This window comes from Trachemys scripta, chromosome 3 (assembly GCF_013100865.1).
Source record: "Trachemys scripta elegans isolate TJP31775 chromosome 3, CAS_Tse_1.0, whole genome shotgun sequence".
Taxonomy (NCBI): domain Eukaryota; kingdom Metazoa; phylum Chordata; order Testudines; family Emydidae; genus Trachemys; species Trachemys scripta.
Window position 1 is genome coordinate 189,283,786 of NC_048300.1, and position 25,900 is coordinate 189,309,685.

The 25,900-nt window shown below is 38.2% G+C and overlaps 1 protein-coding gene across 10 annotated transcripts in view; it reads left to right on the forward strand.

Annotated features, from left to right (window-relative positions):
• Positions 1-25,900, forward strand: part of SUPT3H (SPT3 homolog, SAGA and STAGA complex component) — a 438,440-nt gene that overhangs the window by 64,363 nt on the left and 348,177 nt on the right. Inside the window, exon 2 of one of the 10 annotated variants that reach the window (XM_034766669.1) lies at positions 2,899-2,981. The exons of the other annotated variants lie outside the window; for them this stretch is intronic. Within the exon in view, the coding sequence (XP_034622560.1) occupies positions 2,959-2,981 (23 nt within the window). The 5' untranslated portion in view covers positions 2,899-2,958. The remainder of the gene's footprint in view (positions 1-2,898; positions 2,982-25,900) is intronic. 10 annotated transcript variants of the gene reach the window in all.

A 25,900-nucleotide genomic window follows, 5' to 3' on the forward strand; every position in this document is an offset into this window, starting at 1 on the left:
ATTTATTTTCTCACTGTTAGAAATGTTTCCTTGGTATTTTAGTAATCTTTTTAATTATGAGAGATTTTCTGAAGCAAAAACATGTACAGATATAATACCTACCAACTTGTTTCTTCAAAAATAGCTTAGACTTTTACTGTGATGAAGAAAATATATTAATTCTGAAAAGTCACTGTGTAAACAAGTCTCTTGTTTGCAGACTTATACTTAAGACTTTTGTTTAAAAGACAGAACTATAGAAAGCAAAGTTAACTTAAATATTCTATAGAGGTTACTTTAAGCCACTGATATAATTACACTTATAAGTATCGGGCTAAAGAATTTGCTCTGTAAATTATGGAATTGTTCTTTGACAAATTAAGTCTCATTTTGAAATTAAAATCAATTTCAACACAAAACTTATGCCACCATATCCTTTATCTTTTAGGAAACTTGTTTTGAAAACCTGTAAGCCTTGCTTTATATTTCCAAACATTTACCTTTTTGTCACTCATACTTTATACAGCATATAAACTGTAGGATACACTGTAGAGAGTATATTTGTACTTTAAAAGTTTGTTTTTATGTTATGGTCAACTTGTTATGAGAGAAGAATCTCCCACCTATTTTTTTTTAAAGGAATAGATTATTCCTTATCTTTTATGTCTCCCAGAAGTATAAGACAGACTTCTATAATGTGGCATATCCTTATGCTACTTCTTCAGATGCGTCAAACCCACAGATATTGCTGCTTTAGGTCTATCTCAAACAGTGCTGCATTTTCCTGTTTCTGACAGCATGAAGCCACTCTGCTTGGCATCTACATTTCACAAGTCCATAGAGAAGTCATTCTCATTTTGATTATAGCTTTCTCAGTGGTGCTGCATTTTACTTTATTTAGTGTTTTATTCCTGTGTAGATGTGTAATTACAGTATTTACACATTTTGTAAAAACTTCATTGTATAGACTAGTGTATATTTGGATTTTAAACTTCCAACATTGTTCCAGTTGCCTGAAGTAGATTCAATATCACGTATGTTAACCTATTACAACAGACCTCACCTTCTATTTAGCAGAAGAATAGTATTAAATAAAAATACTTCTTTATGCCAACTTATATTTCTTTTCATAGACATTGTTGCTAAAATACTGTTGGGGTATTGAACAAATAAATGCCTAATTTTTTATGATTACCTTTCTGTATATACATTGTCAACCCCCCATTTTCTCCTGAGTATTATTTTAGCTATAAATGGTATGAAGCTGATTGTCTGTGGTTCTGTGTGAAAAATTATATCTTTTCTTCTGTTGTAAGCAAATACTGGTTGTCTGATTTCTTCTCTTTGGAGTCTTACTGTTAAAGATCTGTTTAAACCTAAAACAGAAATCCTTGCTATAGATTGAGATGAGAGTAATTCTTTGTTAATCAATGATTAATTTACTAGTAATTAACATAATTGTTTCATATTGCCTTGGATTATTAACCCTCATTTGTCATTATGCAGAAAAAAAATTACATAATGCCCATTTCAACAACAATAATGGAAAAACTCTGTCTGCTATCCAGGCCTTGAACAAGCTTCTGCATCTTAGAAGCCAAATATATCTTATTGACTGCTGCTTTTGTACATTATTGCGCAATTATTTTTCTGATTATCATTGGTGTTTTTCTGTTTTCCATACATTTATTTCTTAGTCTGTACAGCAAGCAAGAATTCCATTCTAGTTAAATATAGTCCAGTAAGCAACCAATAGTTGCTGTTTAAAAACATTATCTTTTTGTATTTTCTCCAGTCTGTTTTCTTAAAAAAAAAAAAAAAAAAAAAAAAAAAAAAAAGTCAACTTGCAGAAAATATGGGAAACTTGTCTCATATAACAGCTGAGGATGTGGCTAGGTTAAGGCAGGAAACTGCTACCCACAATGCAATGTTACATACACTACCACTTAATAAAATTTATTTCAAACATGCTACTGACAAAACCAAAGAAAAATAATATCCTAACTATGCTAGTTAGTATACTAAATATATCTAGGGAAAAGTGAAAGTAATCTGTCTAAAGCCTTTTTTGCTTATAGGATACAGTACTACCACTAATCAAACTACTGGAGATCTCAGTAGTTAAAGCAGTGACTATTTTTAGAAAATAGTCACCTCTCTGGAAATTAATGCTTATATGCTGCTAATTGGTGTTGAAGTTGCTATTTTTATATGCATAGTTTTGATAGGTTCTTTTTGCTAGCTTTTGGGGCTATTCATTCTATATTCTCATATGGTATGAGATTGGCAACTTTCTTTATATATTTTTTTCTTGTTGGTCTTACTTGTACCTTGAGTTTACCTATCTTTTACCATACCCAAGCAACCTACACCACCTCCCTCCCAAAAGAAGAGATGAGACTAAATACTTAACCTATTTGTGGTTTGACAGGAAGAGGTTGTTTAAGAACAAGAAAACATTTATTTATTTATTTATTTATTTGCTTTTCATGTCTGAAGACAGACTAACTTAATGAGATTTTATTTGACTGCAGACAATTTTGATAAGATCTAATAGACATTTAGTATGCTTTGGCTAATTAATGAGGTAAATACAATATTGTACACTTGCTGTGTAAATGTAATATTTTTAATAATTATTTATTAAAACAGTTTTTTTTAATGGATAGTAATACCTGTTAGAACATTTATGCTGAAATGGCATGAATGTCCAGAGAGTTTTATTTTAGAAATGACAGAGTCCTTGTTTCTCATTGTTTTTAAATACATGTGTACTAAGGGAGATCCTCTTATGGAAGATTTTTTTTAAAGTATTTTCCCCTATAGTTAAACACTTATCAAGAACAGCTGCTGTAGTGCTATGGATCCTATCCATGGACTCATGGTGGTCTGCTGAACAACGTTCTTCAACTTTGACAGGTGAGACAGAGACTCTCCAGTGCCACTGCTTTTGGATGAATCTAGCTGTGGTTGCAGAAAATGCATCTTGCCAAAATATATGGGTAAGACCACACACAGCCTTTAAAATAGTTATTGTAAGCTTATTTTTAGGCAATATATGTCTTGACAGTTCCTTTATTTGCATGCCAGTTTCATTGCTGCTTATAGATTTTTCATTTATTTTAGTAATGGCAATAGCAGATTTAAATCTGTATTTGTAAAGCTTTTGCACAACATTTACACTGGAAAATGACAGGCTTTCTCCTTTCAAACCTCAATCAAGATTAGGAGACAAGTTTTTTCAAAACATTATAGCGGAGCATTCATACTGCTTAGAGTTGGTGTCCCTGTTAAGCCACTGTTTTCCGGGGCATAGTTCAATGATAAAATGTTGCTTCTGGATTTAAAATTATACAAGTTTCAGATGCTTCTGTGCTTTCATAAGTCTGAAAGGATGAATATTTGAGACATGAAATTTGTTCAATGAGCCTAATAAAAGTTAAATTCTAAGATATTAAACATTGAAGTTAAAATCGCCACTTGATTTATACAGTAACTACTCTACAGTATTTTTATATATAAAGTATTAAATATTCTAAATATCTACCTAGACAATTGGCTGGATAATACATATTTAAAATATATATTTAATTACAGTCTACAAGGGTTGCACCCTGTAGGATTTTTGAGTAAACAGTACTTATATGGTATCTTTCAGAACAGATGTTTTTAAAATACCCCAGAGAAATTTTAATATATAACTGAGATGGAATAACATAAACTATTCAGAGTGCAGGGATGCTTTATAGTTGTGTATACGTACTTGTACAGTTTATTCTTGTTCTGCAGTTCCCAGAGTAACAGGCATAATCCGTGTGTAGTTAGTTCTCAGCCACACATTATTTATTATTATTATTATTATTTTTTTATTAGTTAATTTTGCATCTCACTATTGTGCCAGGGGATTTTACAAACTAAGACAGCAAAGTCAGTGACCTGAGGTGCTTGCAATAAAAACCTACCACCATGAAACAAAAGACTAAAACAAAAATGGAAATGAGTGCAGGATAGTATGCAATAAAAAGCAAGTGATTTGAGCAATTAGGGATAGTCACCACGTACTTTATGGTTCCACTTTCTGGATGGAGATATAGATATAGATAGAGAGAGAGAGAGAGAATACGCGCGTTAGTTTTCTTTAGGGCATGGGGAAAAACCGTGGTTTGTAGACCTTCATTGTATATGAATCCTTGTATTCTGATTGGGTGTTGGTCATCCAATCAGAGTGCAAGGCATTCAATAATCTGTGTGTGTGAGACACACTCTAAAGTTCTAGGATTATCACTTTAAAGCCTCGAATATATGAGTCACTGTGAAGCAATGGCAACAGCTACAAGAGTAGCTGAGAGCTCTTTTTGTTCAGAATATCACTAGGTTCAGTTGTCACTGGGACTCGTAGTCTGTAACCATCTAATTTTTAAGTTCTCAGCCATTTTACCTTTACAGATTATACCCATGTGATAGGAAAGCATGTATCTATGTCTAACCAAGAGTCCAAGACCAGGAATTCTCAACCTGGGGGTCAGGGGGTCGTGAGGTTATTACATGGGGGGATGGGGTCGTGAGCTGTCAGCGCCACCCCAAACCCTGCTGTGCATCCAGCATTTATAATGGTGGTAAATATATTAAAAAGTGTTTTTAATTTATAAGGGGGGGAGGTCACACTCAGAAGCTTGCTATGTGAAAGGGGTCACCAGTACAAAAGTTTGAGAGCCACTGGTCCTAGACCATTGTGATCGTAGAGGTAACTCAGCCAATCACCACACAAATTGGCATACAACAATTTCATTGGTTGTATTGGGGGAGACTGCACAGATGGTGGATTACTTGGCCCGACAGTCAATGCTTTTAGCTACTGGTTTCTCAATATTTCTATGAATATACATAACTCTGCATTCTGGTTCCTTGTAATACATTGGCTCTATTCAGATTTTTCAAGCTGTTTGGTAGTGCCAAAGATGTTACATCAGATTCTCAGACTCTTCAGTGGACGCAGAAAACTAAAATTTTTATCAGAGAAGGAAAAACTATGAAAAAGCAATGAAAATGAAACTGTCAAACTAAAAGGGAAAAATATTTTTTTAAACGATGTAATTATTGCATTTCTTTCAATCCTTCCCCCCATTTCTCTCTCTGGATTCCTCCCAATAGATCAGCAAGGCTCTTGTTCCCAGAATTTACTTCTATTGCACAATTCCATATCTGGTGAAAATCCTAGCCACTCTCTCCCAGTTCAAAAAATGTATTGCAGGTATGTGGAAAATAGCTTTGTAGGCTTGTAAGGAGGGAAATGTGCCCTGGAAAGGAGATGATACTGGGAATAGAAGGAGTAAAATTGAAGAGAGAAGGAAGGGGAGGGGGCAAGAAAGGATTTTTAAAATTCTTTAATGAGTTTATCTTTCAGCAGTATGGCAGATTTTTTGGGGGGGTTGGGGTGGCTAAGACAGTAGGAGAAACCAAGGAACCAAAATTGAACACAGAAATGAACTGCCACAGACCCCTTACAAGTTGACACAATGGTTAGGGTTCTCGGAGAAGACCAAGAAAGTAGATGGAAGATTGTGGCAACTATGAAAGGTAGAACTGAGGACAAACATCAGTGGAGCTGTGAAGAACATGAGAGATACTTGCTTGTTTTTAATGAGTGTGATGTATGCCTCTGTCAGATTACTAGTGTGTGTGCTGTGCCTCTTTCTGTTAGGCTGTCTACACAGCCCCTCAGGTTGGACTATGAGGATGTGAATTGCAGAAAGCATTAGTGTGCTGTGCTGTAACTTCTCTGTGTGCATGCTACAGAAGTGAACTAAAAGGTACCTACTTCATGTTAACTTAGTCCTCTTTAAAGAGGACTAATGCAAACTGGGTACTCTTTAGATTTTGCTGGAGCATCCACATGGGGGAATTATGGTTCAATATGCTAGTGTGCACTGCAGTTCAAATCCCGTAGTCTAAACTGTGGGACCATGTAGATTAGCCCTCAGATTACTATTATGGGGTCAGTTACATGGCTGTAAAGTGCTAACTCAGTCCTGGATGGTTTTATGCATCTGCAGCAAGGCAGACAATGGTTGCAGATAGCCCAATCACTGATAATTAATAAACACTACAGGTATCAATTCCTTTGAATATTTAAGTCCACAGTTTGAGCAATAGGCTGGTTGATAAATAGGAGTAAGGAGGAGGAATCGAAGCAGGGAATCAATGAAGAAAGAACTTGGAAACTATTAAGAACCACAGTTCTGAAGCTGAGCGGGAGAGGCAGGATCTACAAAGAAAGAGACTATGAAATGGTCCTCAGAAAAGCTGGGGTCCCACGGCAAAGTTGGGCCTATCTAAATCTCGATGGAAATTCTAAGCTTAGGTAAGAGGGGGGAGGGATAGCTCAGTGGTTTGAGCATTGGCCTGCTAAACCCAGGGTTGAGTTCAATCCTTGAGGGGGACACTTAGGGTTCTGGGGCAAAATCAGTACTTGGTCCTGCTAGTGAAGGCAGGGGGCTGGACTCGATGACCTTTCAGGGTCCCTTCCAGTTTTATGAGATAGGTATATCTCCATATATTATATTAAGACAATATACATGTAGACCTTTTGTTATTTTAACCTTATATCTCTGATAGATTACTATATTTCCATGGATAAATAATATTTAGTTTTGAAGAAACTGGTGTCACTGCGTCTGCTTACTGTTCACAGCTCAAGAAGGGAAGTCTATAATAGGGACCGAACCCAATTGGCTGAGGAAACGTTGGTAAACAGAAGGGCTGTAATCTGGAGACCCAGTTGGTAGGGGTGAATCACAGGATTCCCCTCTGAGAGAAGTGAAAGTGCTGGGCCTATCACTTGGAAGAGGTCTCATCGAAAGACTGAGTGAGGGATCAAAGGTACAATTTACCCTGGAACCATGACAGGAACCTTCCACTCTAGATAGGAACAGCAGGTATTCTTTATTTGTGCAGAGGGCTGGTAAAGGACACAAACAGACACAATATCCCAGTCAATGATCCAAAGAAGGGAGTTAAATGGAACCAGCAGTAAAGAAGAGAAAGCACGTAATTGTAATCAATGAGACTGTAGTGAGGACCATGGGCTGATTGGCCTGATAAAACAGAATAGTTTTGGTGCCTTCTGGGCACCAAAGATGATGGTATCACAAGGGAACTAGGTATCCTAAAGAATTATGGATATTTCCTACTGATTACAATTCATGTGAGATCAAACTACCAATGAATTAAGATTTGTTATCACAAATGACAACAGGAAGCTTGGAAGAGAACTTATGATTCAAGTCATCTTGCAAGAAAATCCCTCTGAAGCCAAGTGTAAATGAAGAAATAGTAAGGGTCCTGGATACCAGAAATGCATAAACCTTGCTGGAAGGGTGCAGGGCACTTGGATGCTTTTTGTGATAAGATCTGAGATGGGTTAAGTAGGCACCAATCCTAAAGCAGAAAGTAGGTTGTATGGGGTAAAGACCTCTTGGTTCAAAACCAGCTGCAGAGCTTTAAACTAGGTATTAGCCAGGATGGGCAGGAATGGTGTCCCTAGCCTCTGTTTCCCAGAAGCTCGGAATGAGCAATGGGATGTTAGTTCCATTTGGGGCACCTGGCACTGGCCGCTGTCGGAAGACAGGATACTGGACTAGATGGTCCTTTGGTCTCACGCAGTAGGGCCGTTCTTATCAAAGGCAAAGCTTTTATTTAACTCACGTGGTCTGCCCTACTTTGTACATTAGACATCTGTGTAAAAGATGGAGCTGTTCTGAAACATAAGATGAAGAATAAGAAGAACATTAACTTTCATATAAATGCAAGGAATATGAGAGATAAGCAAGAACAACACGAATTATATGAAATGAAAGAAATTATCTTATGGGAATAGTGGAAAACTGAGTTGGGATACTTATAACTGGGATGTCGATATAGATGGATATAACATACAGAGATGAGAAGTAAAAATGGAGCATCAGTGGTTGTAAACAATCTAGTTCAATGACTAGGAAGAATTACCTTCTGAGAATTATGAAACCCAATCTGACCATGAAAACAGATCCACCAACTTAAAAGGAATAAGGAAAAGCCTGATTGATCAGACTATGTGAAAAAAGATCCCAACAATACCAAAGTTTCCAAACTCAAGCCATAGATGTAGTGTTCACCTGTAGGAGTGTATTAAAAGGCACCTTGGTTGCCAGTCTCAGCAGAATGGTCAAAGATTGAACTGGCATGGAGAATAAACCACATTCTTGCCACTTCTAGGGTTCCTTTAGGTCATGGTTTGAACCATTTTTTGCAGGAAGGTGACAGACCTTCCATGCTGCTGTTTTACCTATTCTGTGCATTACGAAATTTATCATTTTTCTTATTGGCGTATGCAAACTTTTACTTTTTAAGAAAAAACTAGATGTGATTTTCTTGCTTTGTGAGGTCCAGGTTTGCCTTGTGTGGGTTTGAAACAGCTCTGCAGCAGTTTGTTTATATTTCAGTTTCAGGAAAAATGATACCAGTCTTCTGAGAAATGGAATATTTGCAATAAGAAGTGGCATCTTTACAAGTTAAACATAATAATCAAAGAACTAAAAAATATTTGGTTGTCTTTCAGACAAACGTTACAGTGAAATAGTTGCTGTTTTACCATTAAGAGTTGGTGTAATTTATTTTTCTTTTTTAACTGGAGAACAAATCCAATTGGTTACTGCATAAAATTGAATCCCTATGTTTTTTGGTGTGGACAGAAGAAGGTTGTTATCTGTTGATTTCTGTATGTGGGAGCTACAGTAATTTAAACTATTTTTCCTTCGAGGTAATTGGATCAAATTGGACACCCATATACATGACATTGTTATTCTCTTAACTATGCTTAGAATGATGCATCTTTTTTTCTAGAAAAATTTCTGCTTTTGTACTTCATGAAATGCTTTTCTTTTCGCAAAGGTGCACTAGTAGGTTTCTCTAGATTAGATGAGAGGGAGCTACGCAACCCAAAGTAGCAGAGTTAATTGAGAGGCCTGACTTACTTTCTGCTAAATACACGTCAGTTAGTTAACTAACAGTCTGAACAGTTGGTAGATAGAAGATGAACTGTTACCACAAGCATCTTTCAATCTGTATTACGGACAAAAAACCTACAGTAAAAGAATATTAAGATTGTGAAGTCAAGCATTCAGCAGTTAAGAAATGCAATAATTAAGGTTGCCTATGCATCTTTAAATCAGCCCCCTTGTGTGTATGCATTGTAATAGGTTTTTTAATTACATGATCATGTATTATTTTTTCCACAGGACCTCTGCCTCATTCAGTGCACAGAGTGGATGATGCTCAGTGTATGAACTGCTATTTAATATTTTGTTTTATCTTCGTTTGTTCAGTGTGTGGCCACATGCCTTATTTACACCACACTAGTCAAACTTTGCTATGAAGACAGAATCTGAAATTTTCTCTTGGGCTTTTCTGTAACATTCATTGCAATATAAGAGTGATTAAGAAACATTAGAACATCAGAACTTACCTGTGGGGTAAGGGGATGGTATTATCTCTGTTTTAAAGATTGGGTACTGAGGTACAGAGAGACTGAGGTCAAAAGTATTTACTAATTTTGGGTGCCCAATTTGAGATGCTTAGGACCTTATTTTTCAGAGTACTTAGCATAATGTATCACTTTATATGTTCAAAGCTCATCTCCCATTCAGTTCAGTTGCAGTTGTGAGTGTTCTGCACTTGGGCAAATCAGATCCCAGGATCCCCTGCCTCATTCACTATACACCTTCCAACTTCTGAAATAAATGAGGCAGGGAACCTAAAAACAACAGCCTCCTTTACTACACAAGTCTGATTCATTCCCATATCAGGTCTATCTTGTGCTCTGAATGAGACTGGATTCTGTAGAACCCAGTGCCACAGGATAGCTATAAGGCTAAGATTTTACTAGGATTTAGAAAAAGGAGTAGACATTTATAGAAATAATGAGAAATTCCATGGTTATATTTGATGATAAAGGGTAAATGGGATAACCTGGGTAATTATAGGGCTGATAGTCTGACATCGATCCTGGCAAGATAATGGAGTGGCTGATATGGAACTCAAAGAATTAAAGGAGGGTATTATAATTAATGCTAATCAGCATGCATTTATGAAAAACAGATTCTGTCTAACTTGATATCTTTTTTTGATGAGATTACAAGTTTGCTTCACAAAGATAATAGTGTTGATGTAATAGAATTCTGTATGGTATTTGATTTGATACTGAGTAACATTTTGATTAAAATACTAGAAAGATACAGTTACCATAGTACACATTAAATGGATTAAAAGGTGGCTAATTGCTGGATCTCAAAATGTAATAGTAAACGGGGAGTCATCATCAAACGGCTGTGTTTGTAGTGGGATTAATTCTTGGTCCAATGCCATTGAGTAAAAATGTTAGTTACTTGGAAGAAAACATAAAGTCATCACTGATAAAGTTTTCAGATAACCACTGCCCAAGTTTGTGTGTCAATAATGAAGAGTACAGGTCACAGAGTGTGATCTGGCTTGCTTGGTAAACTGGGAGTAAGCAAACAATGTGAGTTTTAATACGGCTAAATGTATACATCTTGGAAAAAATAATGTAGGCTATATTACAGGATAGGGGACTCTATCTTGAGAAGCAGTGATTCAAAAAAAAATTTGGGGGTGGGGGTGGTGGACAGTCAGCTGATCATGAGTAAGGCTATGATTTAGTCACAGGTATTTTTAGTAAGTCATGGACAGGTCACGGGCAATAACCCAAAAGTCACGTGCTGGCGTCCATGACTTTTACTACAAATATCTGGAACTAAATCTTAGCTGCTGGGGGTGGGGGGGATGCTTTTGGGGCCGCTGCTGCTTGGGGTGGGGGCATGCTGCTGATCCTGGGGAGGACACTCCAGGCCCCACTGGGCTGGAGTGGGGTGGTCAGGACTCTGCTGCTCCTGCTGGGGGTGGGGGGTGGCCCAGGCGCTGCCGCAGCTGCTGCTCTGGACATGGGATGGGGGCCCGGGGTCCCACTACTGCTCCCAGACCACTACTCCGGGGCAGTGCCTGGGATCAGCTGCCTGGGGCTGCTGAGCAGTGGCTGATGTGTCTGGCCCCGGGGCCGCCCCAGCTGCTTGGGCGGTCCTGGGGTTAGCTGCACCAGCCGTTGCAAAAGTCATTGAGGTCCCGGAAAGTAATAGAATCCGTGACCTCTGTGAAAGACTTACAGCCTTAATCATGAGCTGCCAGTGTGATGCTGTGGCCGAAAGGGCTAATGCAGGCCTTAAGTGCATCATAGGGAAATCTCAAGTAGGCATAGAGAGGTTATTTTACCTCTGTATTTGGCATTGGTGTGACCACGGCTGGAATACCATGTCCAGTTCTGTTGTCCACAGTTTAAGAAAGATGTTGATAAATCGGAGAGGGTTAGAAAACTTGCCTTATAGTGATAGATTCAAGGAGCTCAATCTATGAGTTTAACAAAGAGAAGGTTAAGGGTGTTTTGATTACAGCCAGTAAGTACCTACATGAGGAACAAATATTTAATAATTAACTCTTCAGTATACAAGGGTATATCATGATCCGTTGGGTGGAAGTTGAAGCAAGACAAATTCAGACTGGAAATAAGGTGTAAATTTTTAACAGTTAGTATAATTAACCATTTAAACAATTTGCAAAGGTTGTGGTGGATTCTCCATCACTGACAACTTTTATATCAAGTTTGGATGTTTTTCTAAAAGACATGCTCTAGTAATTATTTTTGGGAAATTCTCTGGCCTGTGTTATACAGGTCAAAATAGATGATCACAGTGGTTATGTTTGGCCTTGGAATCTATGAATATTTTTTTTAGAAGGACATTCTTAACTTTCATGCGTAAAAAAAGGTATAAACCAGTCTCTATCTGATATGGGTAGGAAGAAACTTCTTTATTGGCAGGTTATTTCATAGCGGCCCTACCAGGTTAATTCATGTCTTCTGAAGCATCTGGAGCTAGCCACTTTGAGACTGGATAGTGGACTAAATGGACTACTGGTATGGCAATTCTGTGTTCTTACACATAGCAAAACTTAGTTTGGTTTGAAAAATGGACATGATTAACAACTTGGAAATCAGTGTATCTGTTTTTAGGATCAAGAACTGAGGTAACCATGCCTAGATTTGAATCTGTGGCTTCAAGAAGACTAAATATTTTGAACATGCTGTATAAAGGAAGGTATGGGTGGCTGGTTAGCTTGCTAACCTGGGTTCAATTCCTTGTTCTGTCAAAATAGAGTGACCATAAACAAGTCACTTGTTCTTTTGGGGCCTGAGTTCCCAATCTGTAAAATGGGGATAACAGTACTTCCCTACCTAATAGATGTGTTGTGAGGATAAATGCATTAAAGATTGGAAACTATAGTAATGGGGGGATATGAGTACCTAAGATAATTAGATAGGTAAAGCACCAAGCTATTCCTTCCAGCAGAAATGTAAAATTTAATTGCAACAATGTGTTCCTTCATCTACAGAAAATGCTTCTGCCAAACATTTTCCCTGTCTCAAGTCATCTCAGTTTTTCTCTTCTTATGTACTCTTCTCAGATCGGTGTGGAAGGTAGTAGAGGTAGGATAAAGGAAGCAAATGTTTCTTGTTTGTGCATTGCTGCTCTTTGCTTCATTCAGCTAAACAGGACATCCAATAACGGTACTCAGAGTGCTTAATACAGTCAAATATTACCTGCTTATTTTCTAAACAGTTATCTCTGTTTTTACATATGACATAACTGAGAGGCTATAGGGTCTGGTTTTCAGAGTTGCTTAAATTGCACTTAAAAGTGTGAGCTGTGGGTCCCTAGCACTTCTGAAAAACAGACCCTTAGTGACTTGTCAAAGGTCACATAGTAGATTAGAATTAAAAACAGGATTAGAATCCAGCTCTCATGATACCTAGGACCGTATTTAATGCACTATATCACAATGTCTTTGGTTTCAGAAAACTTGATTGAAATTCACGAGGAATATTAAATATGTTCATTAGAACTGAGATTATTTAAAAATAGCCCTAATTCAGTATTAAAATGTAAGAAATTCTATATTTATACAGGACCTGGAATTGGGAACATAGCGTTTGACCAGTGATTTGTTGGCTTTCATATAGTCACTTAGCCTTTGTGTGCATTTCTCTAGGCCTTATTCTCCTTTCGCTCTACCCTGATGTAATTCAGGAGTAACTCAGTTGAAGTAAATGCAGTTTCATTGCGAAGAAACAACTGTGAGACGAGCAGGAAGGATGGTTTAGTGGATAGAGCACTGGACTGGGACTTGCGATTTGGGTTCAGTTACAGACTCAGCTACAGATTCATAGATTCATAGATTCATAGATTATAGGACTGGAAGGGACCTCGAGAGGTCATCGAGTCCAGTCCCCTGCCCGCATGGCAGGACCAAATACTGTCTAGACCATCCCTGATAGACATTTATCTAACCTACTCTTAAATATCTCCAGAGACGGAGATTCCACAACCTCCCTAGGCAATTTGTTCCAGTGTTTAACCACCCTGACAGTTAGGAACTTTTTCCTAATGTCCAACCTAGACCTCCCTTGCTGCAGTTTAAACCCATTGTTCCTGGTTCTATCCTTAGAGGCTAAGGTGAACAAGTTCTCTCCCTCCTCCTCATGACACCCTTTTAGATACCTGAAAACTGCTATCATGTCCCCTCTCAGTCTTCTCTTTTCCAAACTAAACAAACCCAGTTCTTTCAGCCTTCCTTCATAGGTCATGTTCTCAAGACCTTTAATCATTCTTGTTGCTCTTCTTTGGACCCTTTCCAATTTCTCGACATCTTTTTTAAAATGCGGTGCCCAGAACTGGACACAATACTCCAGCTGAGGCCTAACCAGAGCAGAGTAGAGCGGAAGAATGACTTCTCGTGTCTTGCTCACAACACACCTGTTAATGCATCCCAGAATCATGTTTGCTTTTTTTGCAACAGCATCACACTGTTGACTCATATTTAGCTTGTGGTCCACTATAACCCCTAGATCCCTTTCTGCCGTACTCCTTCCTAGACAGTCTTTTCCCATTCTGTATGTGTGAAATTGATTTTTCCTTCCTAAGTGGAGCACTTTGCATTTGTCTTTATTAAACTTCATCCTGTTTAACACAGACCATTTCTCCAATTTGTCCAGATCATTTTGAATTATGACCCTGTCCTCCAAAGTAGTTGCAATCCCTGATGACATATGGCAAGTCACTCAGTCTTCCCTATTGATGATTCTGAGGTGCTCTGATACAACTGTGGTGAAAGCCATCTAATTGTCTACACACAGATTGAATCAACCCCCATGTGTGTTTAATGGAGCCATTAGTTCTTATCTAATTGAAAGTACTATAGTGAGCATTGGCTAATATTTGTATTATAAAACTCTTAGAAGATGTATAATGCTCAAACAGTTGAAGTACCAGTTGTTAATATTTGTAACTAAATCCACAAAGTATTTAGTTATAGTGTACAAAAGATAAATCCCTACATTTCAGAATTTAATCCCTTTTTTTCCAGAGGGAATATGTTCTGGTCCCCCTCTGGAAACCCAGAGAAATCCCCATTTTTCTGTTGTTTTTTCTTCCACTATGAAAGTCCTGCATCTGAGCTAATCTCCTGGTCATTACTTGAGTCAGCCGATGGAATATTGTTAGTGACTATGCTACTTTCATGTTCTTGGCGCTATGTTGCTACTGAGCCTCTAGTTCCACAGACTTTTTTAAACTAAAAGATTAATATAAAATAAAAGCATTTTACTTAATACTGTTTGTTACACAGGAGCCACAGAGCCATCATAGTATAGTCAGACTATTTATTTGTGATACAGTCAGTTTAGCTTTTTGCTCTGTAAAAGGCAGTGCTTTGAAGAGCACTTACAAATCTTTTGAAAAACAAGACATTTCAACTGAGATCAACATTTTGTTGTTAGAAATAGGATAACAGCTGTGACTTTGTAAGCTACTGTTAGTGGTTTTTAGAAGCTAATTTGTCAGCTAGCTGGCACGCTGAGCTCATTTGCCAAAAGAAGTTGATGTCATCTCCCATATCGCTCTTTGTCAAAGAGAAGGGTCTTTTCTTTTACCAGTGATTGTCAAATTAAACATTGCAAGAAAGGCTATATGCCAATGACATTAGTTTTCTGTTTATGTAGTCTAATTTTAGACCATTCATGGGTGAAGACAAAACTGTATTGGTCTGTTGAAAGGTGATTAATCTTTTTTTGTATCTTCAGTTCATGATGTGTCTATCTGTTTTGTATGCATTGGATAGAAAGACTTCTGGAGAACAGAAACTTTTAACAATTATTTTAAATTATTGCTACTTAAATCATTCTTACTGCATACAAGTCCACAGTTTAGGCTTGGTAATCATTATATGTCTGCACTTTCCAAGTGCCATATAGATCCATTTATTATTCCATTGTGCTTTAGCCATCACTTTAAAAATAAAACTTTTTTTTCCATAGAAAGTGAAAAAGATAAAGAAATATATGTGGTTAGAAACTGACTTATAGTACTGCGCACTCTTCCTAATGGAAATTTTTAAACAGTTTTGCAGACTAACCTATCTCAAAAGAATCTATAGAACTGTAGTTACTCTGTGTGTGTGTGTGTGTGTGTGTGTGTGTGTGTGTGTGTGTGTGTGTGTGTGTACATATGTACGTAAGTGTGTATAAGTGTAAAACATGCTCCAGTGGTTTGAGCCTAGTCAAGGACTTAGGAGACCTAGATTCAAGTCCTTACTACAGACTTCTGGATCTCTGTCAAATCACAAAGGATATATCTACACTGCAGGTAGGCAGTCTTGAGTTATCATTAAAAACAGTAGTCTGGATGTACATTCTTTACCAGCGGATGCTTGGGTTAGCCACCTGAGCATGGACCCAGGGGTTTTGGCCTGGTCTAAGCATGGGTGGCTAGACTGAGCCTTTTTGCCTGTGCAGCAACACCCATAGTGCTATTTGTTGTGCAGTAGCTCACTAGGGTGAGTCTGTCTGCCTGGGCTTGGAGTCTTGCTTCCAGTTGCAGTGTAGACATGTGTTTTGAGGAGAAATATATAAAAGATTGTGAGGTGTTCAGATACTACAGTAATGAGAGCTTCATAAGTATACTTCTGGGGGAATTCTGCGCCAAAAAATTAAAAATTCTATGCACAATATTTTAAAATTCTGCATATTTTATTTGTCAAAATAACAATATAATCACGTTGGTTTCAATTATTTTGGTAATTTATTTAAACTACAATATAATGGATGGAGAATGGGAGTGGGGGAGCATTGGAGAAAATATCCAAATACCCTTGCCTAATAGTAAAGTAGCTAGGCTTGACCCTTTATTTCTAGTTATTAGTCAACAAATATATGCAGCCATATGCTCAGTGCTACATCAGAGGCAACTGAAGAGCAAGTGAGGGGTGGGGAATCAAACTCACAATTTATTTCCAGATAGGTCAGTACCAAACAGTTCATGGAGCACATTTTGATAGGAAATTTTTTCAGTCCAAAAATTGAGTTCAATTCTAATCACTAAAACATCATAAGCATTTATAAGTCCATACTGTCCTTTAAGCCACTCTGGCAATGTAAAGGAGCCTTAAAACTTTTACACCTGTTTTATACTCCTGGGGAAATTCACAAAGACCATGGGAAACAATTGACTAAACAGGCAGGCTGCTACAGTCTGCTCTGCCTGAGAGAATAAAGCCTGCCCCAGGCCTACCTCCTCAGAAATACCCCGACACGCCGAGTATGCTGCAATAGCAAGCGAGAGAGACTGCCAAGCCCCCCCTGTATCTACCGGCTGCTCCAGGAGCCCAAACCAACCTCCTTGTGCTGATGGAGAAGGGCACATGACCACTCTTGCAGCTTCCCTTTGCTTCCTTATCAGAGTTAATTTTTCTGCAGAGAAATAAATAAATTTGCGGGGGCATGAATTCTGCATGCATACAATGACACAGAGTTCCCCCAGGAGTAATAAGTACCATAGATAGCTATAGTGCTACCTGTTATAGAACTACATACTGTTTAAAAATTGTATTATTGCTGGGTAAAATATCACTGCACATTAAAAGATGATACTGCAGTAAATACAAGGAAAAACTGAGGAAGATGAAGATGGACGAGTTAAAGTGCTTTAGTTATGTGGAGTAGTTAAGAAGAATGACCAAACCAGAATTCTACTTTAGTGTTTTAAAACATGCATACATTCACAGTATTTATTGCTATTACATTTTAGTTTTCAGTTGGATTTTTTTTTTTTACAAAAAAAATATTGTTCATGTTACTGTTTTTGCTTTCTTCCTGTAACCAGTTTAATGTGTACCAAAAATCACAGGTTATAATAGTCGGACATTTTCAGTTTTAATTGAAATGTTAAGGCTTTGTAAACCGGCCTTCTTCGTATTTTAACCATGAAACTGAATGTTTCTTTGTAAATCTTTAACAATTCATTACAAATAATTTTACAATAAAAACTGAGTTTGTGGGCTTTACATAGTGCACTAATAGAAATTAATTGTGGTTGAATTGAATTCTGGAGAGGTAGCTAACAAAGTTCTTCCTTATTTTTTTAAATGATCATTAAGTAAAAGAAGATGAGTGTCATCAGACTGTTCTTTAAAAACATATTGGTTGATCTATAGGGTACACAGCGTTTCTGTTGTAATTCATTGTTTGATTACTCCACATTTTTAAGGTGAATTACTTTAAACGCTAAAATATTGTATGGTGTATTAAAAATAAAAAACAAATGGTCATGTTATGACAGGTTTGTTGTAGTAAAGTATAAATATTTATTATACATTTGTTAGCTAATGAAATTAGAAGGCTTTCTTTCTTTCTTTCTTTCTCTCTCTCTCTCTCTCATATGAATCAGTTTTGTTTTATGTGGACTATTAAACCTTTCCTTTAGAAACTTTCCTTTAGTACCTTCTAACTTTTTAAAAAATGTGTAAACAGATTTTTGCTTACCACAGGTATATTTTCATTTGTTCCAAATGTTATTTATAATATATTTTATACAATTTTTTAAATAAGAAAGCCACTTCTAATCTTTCCCCATTGAAAGCAACATGACTACCCATGAGAATAAGGCAACCAGGATCCCATTTGTGGGACTACTCCCATGAGTAAAATGAGCAGCATTTGGGCCAGGATTATCTATTTTTAAAAAAAAGTTTCCAGACATTTCCTACTGTATAACTTTAATTCCTAAACATGTGCTGTAATAAAATCTGTTGGGACCAAATCCTAGTTCCATTAACTTCAGTGGGACCAAGAGCTGGCCATTAAAGTATGTATTTAGGAATGAATGATGCAGCAGAAGGGACAGCCTTTAATATTATGGTAGGGAATAACTATTAATTAAAATGTGTTAATAGGTTGGGCAAACAATACAGTTTGAAACCTTCATGTGTATATTCCACTATTAAAGTTGCAGCACATAGTTTTTGATTTCTTATTACATTTTGGGCTTTAAACTTGTATCATCTTATATTTCAACCACACTTCAACACATGCCTGAGGACGAAGTTAATATATCTCTTTATAGATTAGAAACACAAAATGTTATCACATTTCCATCTGGACTGATTTATCCGTGTATCGTCACAGATTTATGATGATTATATTCAAACATTTAGTGTTTTCTTTTTCAAACATTTCAACACAGTAGAATAGTAAATCAGAACTTCCTTTAGAAAGATTGATTGCTGCAAATGTATCTAATCACATCCATAGTACATTGAGAATCCTATTCAAAGCATTGATATCGTTTTTTGGATTACTGAAGGACCACACAAATTGTATGTGGTTCTTTCATGGCTGCGTAAAACTCAATACTATTTTTCTGAATACTGATTATTTCCAGAGGCATGAGATAAAAATGCCTAACTTCCCATTCCTCAGTAAGAGTTTTCTGGGGTGCCTCTCTTGTGGTCTAGTTGTAGATTTGCACATTGTCACGTGATTGTCTGAGACCACTGCACCTTTATCCATGTGATGATATGGCAGTTGAGAGTATGTGAAGATCTAGAGCTGCATCTCCCACCCACCTTTCTCAGGTTTAAAATGGAGAGTGGTAACACCAGGCATTTACGGTTTGGGTTCTTTGACTATGGAACTTGTTTCCCTTCTGTGTTTGCCAGAGCTCAGATTTGGTGACTTTCAGAATATGCAGCCAGGGTCAGCTGTTCAAATTTTTTTTTCTAGGAATGGAGTTAGTTGGGGTGGGTGGGAAGGAATTTAAGTTGTATGGCTGGAGAGAGATTTTGAGGGATAGTCTAGATGTGTTATATACCGTGAGGGCTGCATAGGGTTACAGCATAGGAATGGCCATATGGGGTAAGACCAAAGGTCCATCTAGCCCAGTATCTTGTCTTCTGACAGTGGCCAATGCCACTGCCCCAGAGGGAATGAATAGAACAGGTAATCATCAAGTGATCGATCCATCCCCTGTTGCCCATTTCCAGCTTCTGGCAAACAGAAGCTAGGATCACCATCCCTGCTTGTCCTGGCTCATAGCCATTGATAGATGTATCCTCCTTGAATTTATCTAGTTCTTTTTTTAACCTTGTTATAGTATTGGCCTTCACAACATCCTCTGGCAAGGAATTCCACAGGTTGACACTGTGTTGTGTGAAAAAATACTTCCTTTTGTTTGTTTTAACCTTGCTGCCTATTTCATTTGGTGACCCCTAGTTCTTGTGTTATGAGAAGGAGTAAATAACACATCCTTATTTACTTTATCCACACCAGTCATGATTTTATAAACCTCTATCATATTCCCCCCCTTAGTTGTCTCTTTTCAAGCTGAATGGAAGGATGACTCTTCAGTGTTAGGGTAAGAGCCTTTTAAATTGTCTTTTTGACATATTTGTTTTAATGTACATATTTTCAGACATTTTTATAAGTGCCTAGAGCTTTTGGTAGAAGCAATAAATCTAAATAAAACTATTTTCTATGTACCAAGTTCATTTATAAGTTTGATTGTTTAATTGCTCCAGCTGGTTCAGATGTGCTGCAAGAATAGAAATAATTTGTCAGAAAAATGAATACATGGAAGCCCTTGTATGCGCACTAACCCTGCCACTGGCCTCAAATGTAGATTGAAACAGGAAAGATGACACATAAAATAGGGATATGGATAACATTATTGGCAATGTGCAACTAAAAACCGGTTCTCGACAAATAAAACTAATCAACTTTACACAGATATGAGGAAATATTGTAGTGTTGCTAAAGTTCTAGTGGACAGTAAATAATTAGTATGAATCTAAGCATAGTTATTGGTTAACGTGAGAATGTAATTGTTATAGTGGGTCAGATCTGTTGTCCATGTATTCCAGTATTCTGTCTCCGATAGTGACCAATACCAGATGCTTTGAAGGAAGTTGCAAAAAAATTCTATAGAGGACAGTTATTTAAGATGAGATTTCCCCAATGAGTAGACTACTAATCACCATCCGTTATGGTGGTTTCACGCTGTGAAACATGAGTCTATTTCTTAACAATGTTTAATAGGAACATAGGCGTTACAATACTGGATCTCACTTTTGATATTGTGTGTCTCACTATGGTAAGCACCAGAAACTTTAGAGGAAGGTAAAAGAGATTTTGCGGTGGGCAAATGTGGGATAACCCGCTCTCTGTGAAGGTCTCTTCTTAATTCCTAATAGAGATTGTTTTAAACCTCAAACCATGATGGTTTATACTGCTTTCAAAATTTTTGTTAGAATTAACTATTATAATTCTGGATATTCTTGTTATCCATATAAATCTCCAGTCCTCAGTATTGCGAACTCCTTGGCCTCAATGACATCCGGTGGAATGAGTTCCACGGTCCAAGGGCGTGTTGTGTGGAAAAAGTATTTCCTTTGATTGTTTTGGATTTTCAACCTTTAATTTTAATTGAATGTCCAATTGTTTTTGTCTTATGAGATAGGAAGAATGGAAGCTCTTGATCCTACCTTCTCTATACAATTCTTTACTATAGGTAGAACTGGCAGTGCTGTCTGTAGTAAGATTGCCAACACTTCATGATGATATCCTGGTTTCAGTTTATGACTTTGTCAACCATTTGGGTTAAAATTTTCCATGTTGTGTTTCTGCCTCAGGCTGATTTTTTGTTTGTTGGGTGTTTGAAGTGTCAGCAAAAATGAATCTGCTGTTTCCTAGAACAAAGTTAGGGGAAAATATGTTGTTTTGCCCATGTTCTCAGCCATCTCATTGAGGAACTTTAGTGCCTCCATTGGTGCAGGGACTTGAAATCTGGCAGGGGGTCATTCTAGTGTGAGGGATATATGTCTTTTGCCATGAAAATCTATCCAAATTTGCCCAGATTATAAGTCTGTGAAAATTGTCGTTCATACATACTCAGTAGAGGCTTGCTAGTTTGGCAGTTAAATTATCTAAAGATTTTATCTCTATTGGGCCTGCTCCACCCCAGGGCTGTGGGAGCTGAGCAGGACTTTCCCTGCAAAGTCCACTTGAAAATTGCTAAGCGTCTCGGCGGACCACTTACTGACCTTTCCAAATGTTGTTTGTACCGTTGGCTAACTATTGTAAAGTGCTTTGGATAAAAGCACGATATAAAAAACAACAACTTAATAATTAACATTTTTTAGTTCTAAAAATAAAAGTACATAACTTATATTTAATATCAGTAGTCTTATCTTTCTAATGCAATGGATGTGCCCTCTTACCCCTGCCATGACAGCCACTGAGCTGGGCTGGGAAGGAGGGAAGTCTGTCCCTCTCTCCCCCACCGCAGCAGCCCCCGAGATGGGGTTGTGATGGAAGAGGGTCTCTCTCCCACCACAGCAGCCACAGAGCTGAGGCTGGGAAGGAGTGCTATCTCTCCCCTGCAGCTGCAGCCCTGGAGCTGGGGAAAGTCGCCTCTTTCTCTAGCTGCTGTAGCCCAGGATGTCCCAAATTTCCCCCACCCTCTCTTCTCACCGCACTGCCCCCTCCCACCTACACCCAATTCCCCCCAAGTTCACCACCTCACCTTACATGTGCATCTTCTCCAGGGTCCAGGCACCTAATTAGTGGAGCCACACCTGTGCAGCTCGACTAATCAGGTGGGTGGCCCTTCGTTCTCTTGTGTGCGGCTGTCCAGGTGCGCAGCTTGGAGGGAACTATCCGTGGACCACATGAATGGAGCTCATGGACCACTGGTACTCCACAGTTTGAGAACCTCTGGTCTAGATGATGAATATGAAGATGATTGACTGACTGCACGTCCTCGTGAGGTTGCTATCATCCCAGACCTGGTGGATGATTCAGGACAATGTGTGCATGGGGGTCCCTGTCTCCCCTCCCCTCTCTACTATGACCGTGGTAATAGATGCATCAACTGTGGGATAGGGAGTGCATCTGGGCGACATTCGAGCTCACACCTTATGGATGGCTAGTGAGGCCAGATTGCACATATATGTTCTCAAATTATGTGCAATTTTCTAGGCACGCCAGCACATTCAAAAGGAGATTGTCTAGGTGTTTACTGACAACACCACAGCAGTCATTTGCATGAAAAAGGGAGGAACCATATTGGACAGCCTCTCCCACAAGGCTGTGGAACTACTTTATTCAGAACTTGGCCACATTCAAAGCTTCTCACCTGCTGGGGTTCCAAAACAGCCTAGCACATTGTCTGAGCAGATCATTCCCTCTGGACCACAAATCGCCCCTCAGTGTGAAGATTGTGGCCTGGGTGTTATAGGGTGTTTCACGATAGGGGCTTTTTCTGTCCATGGATCTGTTTGCAGCCCATCACAACAGGAAGCATCCCTGTTTTTTTTTGTTTCAGATCACAGGCTGGGATCAATATCAGATGCCTTCCTGTTTCCATGGGACAAGGAACTCCTGTATGATTATCTTACAAAACCCCTTATTCCCAAGGTCATTCTCAAGCTCAAGCAAGATCATGGGAGGATGATCCTCATAGCTACAGCCTAGCCAAAACAGATATGGTATTCAGACCGCCACTGATAGTCCACTCAAGAATTCCTACCACTGCCGGTAGTCAGAAGCTTGCTGACACAGAACCACATCCAGATGTTGCACCTGACTCCACAAGTGCTCTATCTCAGGGTTACGGTTACCTTTATGGTTGAATGTGGAGGAAGTGCACTGCTCAATGACAGCCTGTAATGTGCTTCTTAACAGCAGGGAACTTTTCTTGAGAGCTACTTACATGAGTAAGTGGAAGTGTTTCTCTATCTCGTCAGACTCCCATAATGTCTTCCAGATGCAGACTAAAATTCAAATGGTACTAGACTAGCTCTTGAACCTCGAAGAGTGAAGTTTAGTACTTAAGCTCCATCAGGGTGCTCCTGGTGGCCATCTCAGCTTTTCATCCTCACATAGATAGTCAGGACTATTCCCTCTCATACTATCATGAAAAGATTCCTAAAGGGTCTTCTAGGTAGACAGGTTTTGCCCATCAGAAACCAAGCACGAGCCTGGGGCCTGAATTTGGTGGTGTCTGCATTTATGGACCCTGCCTTTGAGCCATGGACGAAATGCTCATTTTTGCACCAGTTAGGGAAGGTGTGAGCTTCGTGGTGGCCATTACCTCTGCCACAAGGGTAGGTGAAGTGAAAGCATTGGTCACTTACCATACACAGTTTTCTGCAAGGACAAGGTGTAGCTGAGACACCACCGCAGGTTCCTTTAGAAAGTGGATTCTGATTTTTCACTTAGAATCAATCTATCTACCTGCCAATGTCCTTCCTGCAACTGCGTTCACATAGGGATGAGCAGAGACTCCACACCCTATATGTTCAAGTGTTAGCCTTTTACTTGGATAGGAGGAAGCTCTTTCGAATTTCATCCCAGTGTTTTGTGTCATATGCAGAATGTACGAGAGGTCTTCCAGTCACTACTCAGGCTCTCAAAATGGATGATGAGCTGCATCACTGTGTGGCAAAAGGTGTATTGCCTCCTCACAAGCTTACAGTGCACTCAACCAGAGCTCACTTGGCCTTGGCAATGTTCGTAGTGCAGTTATAGGTATCTGCATGGCAGCGGCCTCATTCTTGATCCATACTTTTACCAAACCTTTCACACTATCGCGCAAATGAGAGAGGAAGCAAATCTACACAAAGCAGTCATGCAGTCCCTTTTTGAATAAAACTCTGAGCCCTACTCCCTGGGGTAACAACTTGGGAATGACCTACAGCAAAATGGACATATGCAAGCACTCACGGGGGAAACATGGTTACTTACTTATCATAATTGTTTTTTGGGATGAGTTCATTAGTCAGTGGTTCTCAGCCAGGGATACGCGTACCCCTGGGGTTACACAGAGGTCTTCAAGGGGGTACATCAACTCATCTAGATAGCTGCCTAGTTTTATAACAGGCTACATAAAAAACACTAGCAAAGTCAGTACAAACTAAAATTTCAAAGAGACAATGACTTGTTTATGCTGCTCTATATACTAATACACTGAAATGTAATGCACACACCTATAGTGTAAAGGTAACTGTTATGAAAGACAAGTAACCATTTTTTCTTCCTAAATCCCTTCCCTTCTCTTTCTGACTGTTGATACAACCACCATATTTCCTGTTCCTCAACCTTGCAACATAGGTGTCCTCTTAAGTTACCCTCTCCTTTCAAAATGACTTTTTTTTTGTATATTTTACTGGTAACAATATTGTATCCAGTCATTTGAAACTAATCTACTAGTGCTACCAAAATTTCAAACTGACTCTGAACTTGTTACATATTTTACAATAGAATGTAAACTCATTGGGGCAGCACAATTGGGCTTCAATCTTGATTGGAGCATCTAGTTATTACTGTGACATTAGGTTATTATTTATACATCTTATTTTTGTATACTAATCATTGTATATAAATGGCACTTTTTGAATAATCTGATACATAGTAGATAACTAGTTACTCTTAAGACTTGATAGGCTGATAGTAAGTGAAAAGAAGACCACAAAGCTAGCTTTCATTGTGGTGTTTGGAGTGAGCTAGTATTGTTTAGCCCAGGTTGCTTATTGTTTTGTGATTTTTTTTTTCTTAATGAAGTAGAGGTTCATATACATCAAGAGAATAAACATTGGTAGTATGAATTAGAAACAAGAAATCATACATTCTTGTAGCTGCTGCATCCAAAAGTTTCATTGGACTACAGAAAGTTTTATTTCGTCGGCAGTAACAAAGGAAATACTAGTTGTTAAACTTTGGGTCATTTCAGGTTACACTAAAATAATAAAGAACATCAGCTCATTCTGGCTTGCATCTTTAAAGAAAATTGGTGAATAGCTGGAAATTCATATATCAATTAAATTTACAATAAAACGCATGAACTGAGTTACATTCTATTTAGTGAAAGAGCTTGGTTCAATCATTCTTGTTCCAACTAAAGCTGGGAGCAGTCACTAGAGTCTCTGCAGCGTACAAGCACTGATTTTTTTAAAAAGAGGAGGTTCATGTGGACTGAATTCCCTCTTAGAAAACGGGCATATTTCCCAGAGAAAACATGATACTACTTCACTAATCAGGATGGAGCCTTATCCTGCAATGGGACCTAAATTTTGGTATTTTTACCACATCATTGCTGTTTTCTACATGGACAAAAATAGATATAGAGTAAACCAACCCAAAAAGTCAATTACAGGGTTTTATAGTGATGTACTGTGAAAAATTTGGTCGTGTTTTTCATTATACAGAATGTTCTTTCCGAAGACATAAACAGAAAAAAAGCACATATGTTTGATTTTTAAAAATAACTTTGCTTAGCTCTTTAAAAATGCTGGAGACGGTTTGGATAGTTCTAAATGATCAGCATCATAATTATACGATAAAACTTCTCTGTAAAGACAGATCTGGTTTATAATTATTTAACTTTTGGGGTTCAAGAAGTATAGTTGGAAAATGTTCCCATACATATCTGAA